Source organism: Nannobrachium achirus, assembly GCF_963921795.1.
Source record: "Nannobrachium achirus genome assembly, chromosome: 4".
Taxonomy (NCBI): domain Eukaryota; kingdom Metazoa; phylum Chordata; class Actinopteri; order Myctophiformes; family Myctophidae; genus Nannobrachium; species Nannobrachium achirus.
In genome coordinates, this window is record NC_137813.1 from 24,457,158 (window position 1) to 24,469,357 (window position 12,200).

A 12,200-nucleotide genomic window follows, 5' to 3' on the forward strand; every position below is an offset into this window, starting at 1 on the left:
AAGTGTCCATTTCCATTAACCTATCCCACATGAAAATCTGGTACAAATCTAGCAAGTGTTCGCACATGACGTATTCAAATACTTATTACAAATCCTGGTGCCAATATCTTTGCGGAAAATAAACACCTCCTGATCTTCCAAACGCATTTACCGATGCTATACAGTGGCTTATCAAACGCTATATTTGTCATTGGCTTTTGCCTTCCCTGCAGTTCAGTTGAGCTGGCGACAAGCTTCAAAAGTCCACTTTGATGCTCCTCCGTAAATATCAAGGCTCGTCTCCAGCCATGAAAAAACATTGCCCACTTGTGCTTTGCTGCTGCAAGTTGCGAGGTTGTATATCTCTCCAATTGACAGTTTCCGATCCCAGATGTGAAAATTCGCCAAGTCTCCAACAAAAGCTTGTGTGGCATCAAATCCGCCTCCAAGTGTATCCTGCAGTGAAAAGAAAAGAAAAAACAAAACAAAAAACATGACATTAATTAAGAAGGATATTCTATCAACCCAGAAAAATTATTTCACATTAACCTTAGTTAAATTGTTCATAAATAATCTACCATTCCCAAGAGCCTTTGAGAAGAGAACATAACATCGCTTTAGGATTATTATTCTCCTAATGAATGATCATTAATGATCATCAATGATCTCAGTTAAAACCATATTCAGCTTGTTAGCCCTTTGAAAACCTCCCCACTAGCAAGTTTGTTTGTACTAGTCTTATCTTATAATTGGATGGGTAGAGTGTCTAAAAACTTGAACTTGAACTTGGAAAAAACTCCTTCAAACAGCTCCTTGTATCTGTGGTGCTGAAAGGACAGCTCTTTCAGACAGCTCCTTGATGTACTCATGGTGCTGAAAGCACAGCTCTTTCAAATGGTTCGTTGTTTGTATTCCAGGTGCTGAAAAGGACAACTCTTTCAAATGGTTCATTGTTTGTTTTTCTGTTGAAGGGACAGCTCTTTCAAATCCTTGCTGTCGGGTAGAAACCCTGTATGTCCAAAACTGTTTTATTTATATATTTTTTTTATTTTTTTGTCACTGCTTTTGTGCGACACTCTTGTATGATGGACATTAATTTCGCCTACGAGAAGAAGAATTTTTTTCAAACATGGAGATACAAGGTTTCTGCCCAACAAAATAGTCCATTGTTTGTTTTCGGGGTGCTGAAAGGCCAGCTCTTTGAATGGCTCCTTGTTTGTTTTCATGGTGCTGAAAGGACAGCCCTTTCAAATGGCTTGTCGTTGGAATTTGCAGTGCTGAAGGGACAGTTCTGCAGGGGACTGCAGTGAGGAACTGAAAAATATGCAAGCAAAGAAGTCAGACGCAGGGGCGTCACAAGGGGGGGAAAGTGGGACTGAGTTACTAGGGCCCCAGGTGGAGGGGCCTTAATTATTTTATACTTTAGCTATTTTTTTAAAGTCGTGAAAATGTGTGCAAATCTTTGAATAAATGTATTATTTAAGAGAACATTTGTAACTCAAATTTTGCTTCTGGGCAGTCCATGGAACTAAATATTTTGAGATGGGGGTCCGTGGCCAAATACATATCATTTTGGGGGTCCTCCACATGAAAAGGTTTGAGCGCCACTGACATTTGAAATATTCAAAGACTTTTTCACGATTTTTCAAAAATATCAGATCTACAAGCTTGCAGCGCGGCACTCGGTGCCACACTGTGAGCTTGTATATCTGCTATTTTTCAATGGTTAAAACACAAAATAATGCTTAATAATGCGTTCCCAGCCTAAATGGGTTAAACCCCCTCCCCCCTATGAAGAACATTCATGGGGGGGGGCCATAGTGAATCCTTGTGCCCAGGGCCCAGAATTTGGCACGACACCCCTGGTCAGACGTGTGGGTATATAGCCTATACCTGCTCTTGTCCGAGGATCAGCATGCCCTGTGGTTTGATGGGATGATACGGAGCCAGATTCTCCCCACTGCCTCTCATCACTCCATCCTGGAACGCCTCCCACACGCCATCACGGGTGGTCCAGGTCACACAGATGTGGTGCCATTTCCCATCGTTGATCAGGAATGGCAATTTAGCAACCTTGAATGGATTTAAAATAAGATGTGACCCCACTGTGATATCGTGTCATGTGAATTTATGATCAATACTTGCAATATGCACATTAAAAGCTCCAGGCCTTGCTCATTAATGAGCAGAGAGACTAATTATATGGACACTATCAGGCAGAAACCTCATATCTCCAAGTTTCAAAGCACACAACGCCTCGCGATGGGAGGCATTGTGTGCTTGTAGATCGGCTATTTTCACTATATTAAATTGTTTTTAAAACATTAACAACAAAAAAAGGATTTGGACATACAAGGTTTCCACCTGACCACGACGATATGGACAAAATGCTAATTGACATGGAAGTACAGATAGGCTTACATCTCTATGTCAACGGTTGTTATTTTGTCTCAGAATCAACAGAACCTGGCACATATGTAGTCTACCAGTACCTTGTCATTTACAAGTATCTCCATTGGGTTGTTCCCCCACTCTATGAGCACCAGCTCATTGGCTTGTCCCGGAACGGCATAGGAGAATGGGGTTCCCACTCCTGGGGATGCGTTGGACTTCAGCCACATGCACACAGTGAAGGCATACATCTCTGGCAGGCTCCTCTTCACTTTTGCATACATGTAGTTCGTTCTCAACGGGAATGTGAGCTGGAATCTGTCCAAAGGCCGGTTTTCCTTTTGCCCTGTAATGAAAAAATAAAATAAATGTTGTTATAATGTCTTGTACTATTTTATTATTATTATCACAGTTGCAATTTTGAAAACATGTACTAGCTACACACATAATCAGTTGGCCAATCATAACAACAATAGCGTGTGTGTGTGTGTGTGTGTGTGTGTGTGTGTGTGTGTGTGTGTGTGTGTGTGTCATATCAATATATAGGCCTACCATATTTTGCTCTAGTAATTTGCATTACGTAAATGGACGGTTTATTTAGCCTACAGTAGCCTGGGATTTATATGTTACACAACATCCTGAATTATGCTGCTCGGGACTTTTTGTTTTGTTTTTTTAATCTCGCATCATGATAATCGTCATAGGCGCAATGCCAAGTGAGGAGCGACGCTCTAGCCTATTCACTCCCGTTTTCTCCTCCCATTACCCCTCCCTTGCGGTTTTACTATTATGTGTTATGCGTGTGCTGTAATGAGCAGAGGCCCAGCTCTAATCAATATTCCACACAGGCATCTCAAACATGTACGGAGCGCATCAGTGAGCATCATTACGGTCCTGGCGAAGTTTGCGCTTCTCAGTAGGGTCGCAGTGCAAGTCCAGAGATAGGTCATTCACTGCATCTATAAGTATTTGATTTGCATGAATTAGAAGGACTGGGGGAAAAAAGGAAATGTTGAATACTCTGGGCTGCGCATTTCTTTTGCGAGCTAACAGAAAGCATTACAGCTTTTTGCGCCGGATTCCACTCTCCTCTTGATCACATAGAGCATGAGATTTCTCGTTGAGATGATATGTCTCTCAGTCTCAGTCTAGATTAGCCTAGGCTATATCATAATCGTATCCAAATAGTCTAATGTTAGTGTAGTGTGAAGTGTGTAGGCAATTTCAATGTAAAAGTTGCGTTTTTAGGAGTAAATCATGGTCCCCATGCGTGCACGCACCTCTCTCCAAGTCGGTAATTCTCTGGTGGAGGGATGTCAGTGTGGACTCCACTCTGCCGCGCTGCTCCGTCTCGTTCCGCAGCCCAGGTTTCCCCTCTTCGATGCTGTTCACACGGGAGAGAACCTGCTTCTCCAAGTCGTCGATTTTACTCTGGAGCAGGTCTTTCAGGCTGGTCGCCTGCACCGAGCCGTTGTTTCTGCTGAATTGCTGTTGCGGGGGAAAGAGGTGTGTTATACAGCTTAAAGTTAAAAGTGCATTACAATCCCCATCATAGCCAAGTCCCGGGACGCAAGCGGGATAATGCCATGCCAGCTTAACTTCTTCAAAGATTGCCGTGAGTGAGCTGAAGCGGTGCGGACGAGGCAACTTAACTGTATAGCCTATCTGTCGGGTGGAAACCTTGTATGTCCAAAACTGTTTGTTTTGTATTTATCATTTTAAAAATGTTTGAAATAGTGAAAACAGACGATCTACAAGCACACATTCACTTCTATTTTCACTACTTTTTTTGTATGATGAAGTAGGCCTAGGGCTTTAATTAACCAAAACACATAGGCCTACTACACTTTTGAAACTCGGAGATACGAGGTTCTTGCCGGACAGTGACGATATATCCTGGTAAGGATTGTTCTCACCATGACTCCTTCAGGCTATACTGGTAATAAGGCGGGGTGTACTAACGGTGCAAACCGTGCAATCGTAATAACGGATGATATTTTGACTCTATGGAACTTGAATAACTATAGGCTACAACATGGCACACCCAGAGCTTTATGCGTAATGTTGTTGTGTTAGTATTATTGGTCTTAGTAATGCACCATGCATAGCTTACCTCGAGGTTTTCTAGCCTCTGTTTCAGAGACTGTAAAGTCTGTGACAGTTGCGTCAAAGTGTCCCCCGGTCCCCTCGATACATCTCCCATGGTGTTTTTCGACTCTTTCCGCCTGCCTCCTCCTGGCCGCGCGTCCCCGCCGGGCTCCGGCCCGACCTGGCTCTCACAGCGAGCCAACTTTGAGGTCAGTTCCCTGATCGTCTCTTTTTGGTTCATGATCGTCTCTTTCTGCTGCAAGACCGTTTCCCGCAGCTGCATGACGGTGGTCTTCAGGTCCTCCCCGGGCACGCTGTTCTGCAAGGTGGCCGCGCATATGTCCATATCCTTTGGCACGGACGTGCAAATGAACTGGGTCTGTCCGAAGTCTTGAGCCGAGCTCTCCAAAAATAAGTGGGAAAATAGTAAAAGTTGCCAATGAAGTCCCTTTGTGTTGGCCTGCATGCTGGCGTCTGTATGGTGTCGTTCGTTTTTTTGTTGTTGTTGTTCGAGCACCGCAATGTGATGCAAGTGATGACAAACCGCGCACGGAGCTGTCCCGCCGTCGTTGTAATGCTGGCTCTGGTGCGCACCGGGCTTATATAGTGCCCTGGGTTCTGCGCAGAGCAGCTTTACTGCATCACGAGCTGAGGCAGGCAGGGGAGGGAAGGGAAGCACACTTTCAACGCTCAAGCCTTTATAGCGCTGCTTCCCAAACGGTGGGTCGGGACCCATGTGTGGGTCACGGACACGAATCTATGGGCCCCTTCATTTTTTTGTTTCCTACATTTTGTTATTAATATTATTTGAAAACATAAAAAATAAACAAAAACCTGTCCTTTTTCTATAAGAACAAACAAAATAGAAGATATTTACAGTGGAAAGGGTGAGGTAAGGATGGGCTTAGTCTATTATTACAAGTTTCGAGTAGCAGCCGTCTGTAGGCCTATATATATAGGTTACTTACTGACTTTTCAGACCGATTTCGTTAGGATGCACTCCTTTAGGGCTTGCGATAGGGCGTTCCACATGTTAGCTATAGCAGGAGAACAAATTTGAGCCATACATTAGAAAACAAATGTTTAAGAAGTAGGCCTAATGAAAATAGATGATCTACACGCTCACAACACAGCAACGCGTTTGAGCTTGAAGATCTGCTGCCTGTTTTCACTATTGGGTCCTGGCAAACATCTAATCTCTCTTTTGGGTCAGGAGCAAAAATGTTTGGAAACCACTGGCCTATAGGCTACTACTCGGTCGCCAAAATAGCCGATATGCAAGCTCACAACCGCATCATGGATGCGGACGCGTTGAGAGCTTGTAGGTCTGCTGTTCTTTTCGTGCAACAAAGTATGAACGCCTTTTTTCTTCTTCTTCTTCTTCTTCATCTTCATCTTCATCTTCTTCTTCTTCTTCTTCTTCTTCTTTCAGGCTCCTAGATGTTAAATCTTTTATCAAAACTACACATTTTCATTTCTCTTTTTGTATTATTCATCTGGGAAAACGCAGATGTGTGGGCTGTGCAGAGTTGTGCAGCAAGGTGACCATATCATGATATCATGTGTTGTGCACACAGACAAGAAATACAGGCTACATGCAGATGCAGTCAGATCAGCACCATGGACAGCTCCGTCCATCACCTCATCACAGGGCCTATACAGACTCGACCTTTGCATGCAGGCCAGTGGAAAGTCTACTACTCACATGTAAGTAAAAGTATCAATACTGCAATCTCTTTTACAAGTGAAAGTCCAGAATTAAAAATGTACTTTAGTAAAAGTACAAAAGTATTAGCATAAAAATGTACTTAAAGTATAAAAAGTACTAATTTCTACACACACATGCATGGACCCGATGTTTTTGAGGGCTTTTAATGTACTATTGGAATTCCCCCCGCATTCTGCCCTGCATCTTAAAATAAGAAATAAAGTAATAATAATTCATTATGACCCCCCCCCCCCCCCCCTCCCCTTTGAGATCCTAGATTAATCATACAATAATTGTATGATTATCTGTAGCCCCAGACACCCACCCTGCAGATGCCCTTCATTGGGCTGAGCTGAACACTGAAATCTATTTTGTGTCTTAAGTCAAACACATGTATCCGACTTATTTTTCAGAGAACCTTTTTTGTTTGGCAGATCTGGGACAATGACATTACCTTCTGTATTTCCCAATGATCTTATGACTCTCTCTCATAATCATCTCAATAATTCAGTCCCTAAAATGATTTAATCTGTCCCCAAGCATTTTGCCATATCTATTATTCAGTAAGGGCAATATTACATTTTCTTTCGGTGCCTAGTCGACCCTTATTAATTTGGTCAATGTTGAAAATGTTATGAAAACATTTTGAATAAGTAATGAAAACAGATCGAGTCTCAGATTAATAATATCGATTTTTTTAAATCTGAATTGAAGATATAGGAGCAAGAACATCTGTATGTGACTGAAGGAGTCATGGGAACCCTGAATAAGTCCAGTGGTGGAAAAAGTACTCACAATCTTTACTCAAGTAAAAGTATTAATAGGCCTACTGCAATATAGAAATACTCCATTACAAGTAAAGGTCTGGAATTCATATTTGAGTAAAAGTATGAAAGTTTGGCAATCAAAATGTACTTCAGTACCAAAAAATAAAAGTACAAAATGTTTGAAAATAGCAGATCTACACGCGCTGTGAGCTTGTAGATCGTCTATTTTCAAATAGCCATGGTATAAAATAGGGCTAAAGTGGTTCATGTATGTTTTATAATATTATAATTTATATCGGCAAAGTAACTAGTAACTAAAGTTTTCAAATAATTTTAGTGGAGTAAAAGTACAATATTTGGATCCGAGATGTAGTGGAGTAGAAGTACAAGTACTGAAAACTGGAAATACTCCAGTAGAGTACAAATACCTCATAACTGTACTTAAGTACAGTGCTTAAGTAAATGTACTTAGTTACTTTAGAACACTAAATAAGTCACCAGTACCCTTGATCCTGGAATCAAATCATATATTGCTGCAGGTATTGGGCTTTAATACGGTGGCTTGATATTAATGCTGGCTGACTGATTTAATTGCTCTCAAGAGGAGGATGGTGCTCATTTTGAAGGCTCCACATGCCACCGAGAGCATTGTTTTATAGCCCTACTAATAACATGCACAGCGCTGTACATATCGTTATTGGATGGGAATGATGAAGTAATTAAAGGGACATCGGAAGAGTTCCAACTGAGCCGTAGGCTGTCAGATGTCAGCTCTTCATAAGTCCCCAGAAACACCTTGCAAAATCATCACACATCACTGCTTAACCTCCACCTTTCAACACCATCACTGCCTAACCCCTCCACCTATACGACACCATCACTGCCTAACCCCTCCACCCACCAACAAGGTCAGGAAATCCATAGGGTGCAATAAAGGCAGGTACTGTATATGGCACTGGTTCCCAAGCACTGGGTCGGGACCCGATTTTGGGTCGCGGACACATTTTTATGGGTCCCTTCGTTTTTTTGTTTCCTACATTTTGTTTTCATTATTTCAAAACATAAAAAAAAAACATTCCCCAAAAAGCTAAGATTTTCATGAATAAAAAAGAAATGTGATGACGTAATTACATTAATAAATAAAATAAAATAATAAATATAAAATCATTTTACATTAAGCTAATCATCTGGGGACCCCACAAAATAATTTGGGGACCCCACTTGGGGTCCTGTACCAAGTTTGAGAACCACTGTTTTTGATGGAAGAGAAAAGTGAGTAAGTGAAGATTATTGACTGACATCAGTGTTTGCAAGAGGGTTACAGAGTCTTAACCCATGCCACTGTTTAGGGCCTTCATGCGTTAAGAGGTCAATATGCCAATGAGAGGCAGTAAAAGTGTTGAGCATAGTCCATTAAATGAAATATGTATAGCGTGTGACATTGGTGCTTCTTATTCAATCTCCACGCTACGTCACTTCAGTTTGCCGTGAACACGTGCTTCTTCTTAAATGACACTAAACCGTGGAGGAGAAATAAAAAGCCATAGAGGTTTATGGACTCTGCACTGACATAATCCTGAACTGAAAGAGTGCCAGGGGTAACGTTACGTCATAAAAGAGCAAAAGGATGTGATTTCTTTTAAAGCCTTTTGGCCTTCCAGGAGATCCATCTCAGTGTTGATTTTGGTGGTGATATAACTGTCTGGCTTTTTGTCTAATAGTTGTTCTGAGAGGTTTTTAGGTGGCAGACCCCGGAACAAGATGAACAAGTCATGAATGTATTCATTCCATCTGATGGCTAGAGATGCAGAATACTAATCAAAACACCAAGGTTGGCTGCTTTGCAAACATAGACTGTATACTGCAACATGCTACTTGCTGTATGCAGCGGGGTCAAGCAGAAGCTAGTGCAACTCATTTTTCCCTGAGGCCACAGTAAATATTTAACAGACACTTAATGCATTTACAGGCAACCAAATGTTTTCTTTTTTTCTTTTAACAGTTAAGTGCAGTGATTCCTTCCGACTCTGTGGGATGCAGATTCTCCAGCGTGGAGTGCTGACAGCGTTGCCTTTAGCTACAAAAGCCCTTGAGTCTCGGATGCTTTGTGCAGAGCAGCAGGACTCCAAAAATGGAAATGCACGGTTACTCAAAGGTTATGCAATTCTGAATCCTTACACATTGACCTTGTCAGGGCACTACACCATGTAGGGGGGGGGGAGAAAGGAGAATATAGACAAATTGAAGTGGAGGTTTTTCCACCATGAACCCTCAAATATTTGTTAAGGAGTTGCTGGTTATATAACTCCACCTAATAAGTGCCAGTGCTTTCCAGGGCTTTGCAAAGGACATTAAATATGCATTTTTCCCTAAGAGCCATTTGCCAAACCCATGCTATTTTGTATTTGTATTTGCAGATATTAATAATGAAGAAAGCAGCCAGTTGTGTTCTACTCTGCAACATCCTCTGTTTCTGTTGGAACACAACAGTGCCCACACACATAACCAGTGATAAGACTAGACATCATCTGCCCTTTGGGAGCCATTGACTGAATTTCTCAGCATTTGCTAACTGTCTAAGACACCACTTACTGTTGTGAATGCCTCATTCTCTGCTGCCCACACAGACACATCTCAGAGCCACATTCTGCTTCAACAACCTCCACTCTGTGCTGCAGGTACTAACGTTACTTGGAAACAGGGGCGTCACAAGGGGGGGGGGGGGAGTGGGAGTTACAAGGGCCCAAGGTGGAGGGGCCTTAATTATGTTATACTTTAGCTATTTGAAATAGAAGATCTACAAGCTCACAGCGCGGCAGGTTTGAGCACCACTGACATAGAAACATTTTTTTCTTTCAAAAAACCTAAGGATTTGAAATATTCAAAGACTTGCACAAATGTTCACAATGTTTCAAAAATAGCAGATCTACAAAAGCTTGCAGCGCGGCACTCGGAGCCACGCTGTGAGCTTGTATATCTGCTATTTTTCAATAGTTAAAGCACAAAAGAATGCCTAATAATGCGTTCCCAGTCTAAATGGGTTAACCCCCTCCCCCTGTAAAGAACATTCATGGGGGGCCCGCAGTGAATCCTTGTACCCGGGGGGCCCAGAATTTGGTGCGACACCCCTGCTTGGAAACGCACACCGCTTCATTTTCCCACCTCCATCACCATCCCTGCCATAGCCTCTCCTCCTCTCTTCCTGTAACCGCCCCATACCCCCCACTCAAGTGTGCACTTAACGCACGCTATTGTCTCCTTGCCTTTTCTGTTGCACTAATAAATGAATGCTTCCTGTGCATATCACAGATTCAACCTGCCAAACAGAGTGAACACAGTAACAGCTGTGGGACGTATAACGTTGTTAGTCACGGTGTGCATGAAATAATAATAGGGTTTTGGATGAATAGGGTTTGTCGTCATGTGTGATTCGTCGTCGCGCTTGACGCAGCAACAGCAGAACAATCCATGACATTGGAGGTACTAATCTCATACAAACCGTCGTGTGTGAACCGTATTCCCGCCCCCACCCCTACATCACCTTGGCCTCGTGGAGGCACGCTGCCTGATTCCCCACCTGTTGTGACACATCTCCTCAATAATGTATCCACACACAGCGGAACCGCATTCTCCGGCGCCAGAGATCAATGGCTGTAATTTCACATGTTGGCAACCTGCCTCGACTTGCTCCCCTACTTTCCCACCCTCATGCTGTGGTGTGACGGATGCCATTATTGGAGAAGAAAAAGAAGGGAAAAAAAAGAAAAAAGATGTGTAGCCAGGACTATTGAGGTTTTTATTTGTTGTTATTTATTTGTATTTCTTTCTACCCAGCACCCTGCATTTTTTGCCTTCTTGCAGTTTTTAAGTGGATATTGAAATGGGTAAGATAGCCATTTATGGTAATGCTGAATGTTAAGTGTTCTCTCTTATGGCCTTGCATTAGTGAATCGTGCAGCCTCAGCTTTTCACCTCATCTCTGGGTTCTAACTGGGTTGGATATCTATGCTCACTACTACTCTAGTAGCAGGGGTTTTGTCTGTCAATCCACTTACGGTAAGTGAGAATGTGATGTGATGGTTCAATGTTTTGGGACGTCAATTCTGACAACTAAGTAACCACAGCCACTTTTGGGTAGATTCTCATTACGTCACACCCACAGTGCCTGAATAGCTCAGCTTGTTCACTCGTGCTCTTACACCCAGCTGGAAATGATGGTCTAATGGTGGTGCCAGGTCAAAGGCAAACTGGTCACCCAAATCAACAGGGTCCATCTGTCTGGTGAGAATGACAGTGAGTGCACAGCAAATCCCATGGCCATCCACTCTGTAGTTTTAGACATCTTGTGTGGCAGTAAAGTGTGTGCAGGTGGAAGTTTTTGCACTAGAGGAAATCACATGGAGTCATCCAAATCCATATAGGAGCTGCATCTGAGTTTTATGAAGGTGCACAGAAAGGTCCAATGGTAATATAGCTTGGTCATAAACCTTGTATGTCCAAAACCATTTCCTTTTAAAATTATTATTAGGGAAAAAACTAAAAAGAGAAGCTCACAACACATCTCATCGCAACGCAATCTGCTATTTTCAGTACTTTTGTGTGACACTCTTTTATGAGAGTATAACAACGTTTTTGCCCAACAGCAACGATATGTTAGGCGGAGGAATGGTTGGAAGGACAGCCAGGCCTTACCACCTGCATGCCCGACTCAACCATCCTTAGATCCCTTCGAAAAGATGTACTGTATTATTGAAGATCCAGATTCAAATTCAGAGAGAAGGTCACTTCAGCCTCAGGGATATTTAGCAGGACGGCTCTTTGGCCTTTAAAAGACCATGCAGATTCTCCAGTACAATCCATCACAAAATGGAAATTAATTAGGTCAAACAATAATAGCATAATGACAAAAAACACTTTTTTATGGATGAAAAAATCCTAAAAGGGTACAAAGGACCAAAAAAGTGGGTACAATTAAGTGATTGTTTCCTTAGTGATGAAACCAGCAGAAGAAGCTACAGTATGTGATACATGGGCAGCATATCTTCATTATGCGCACCAAAGTCTAATTAAACCTGCATCTTCAGCTTCTGAGGGCCACATGCAGATAGCCTTGATGTACCAGATTGGGGGCGGGGGGGACATCTGTCATTTTAGGGTCACTGGAGCTTCAGTACTCACTGGCTTGAGAGTAAGGAAAATGCCAGGCATTTTGCTAGCACAGTATTAAAAAAAGAAGAAGAGGAGGGGTGGGGGGAATCACCCACGAG

General features: G+C 42.5%; 1 protein-coding gene across 1 annotated transcript; it reads right to left on the minus strand.

The window, feature by feature from the left end:
- Positions 1-213: 213 nt before the first annotated feature.
- On the minus strand, positions 214-5,194 carry nptx1l (neuronal pentraxin 1 like; the record flags this gene model as incomplete). The annotated part of the gene is made up of 5 exons (XM_080723166.1): positions 214-435; positions 1,873-2,052; positions 2,472-2,716; positions 3,651-3,858; positions 4,484-5,194. 5 exons carry the CDS (start codon positions 5,192-5,194, stop codon positions 214-216), a joined length of 1,566 nt encoding a protein of 521 aa, XP_080579292.1.
- Between the last annotated feature and the right edge of the window lie 7,006 nt (positions 5,195-12,200).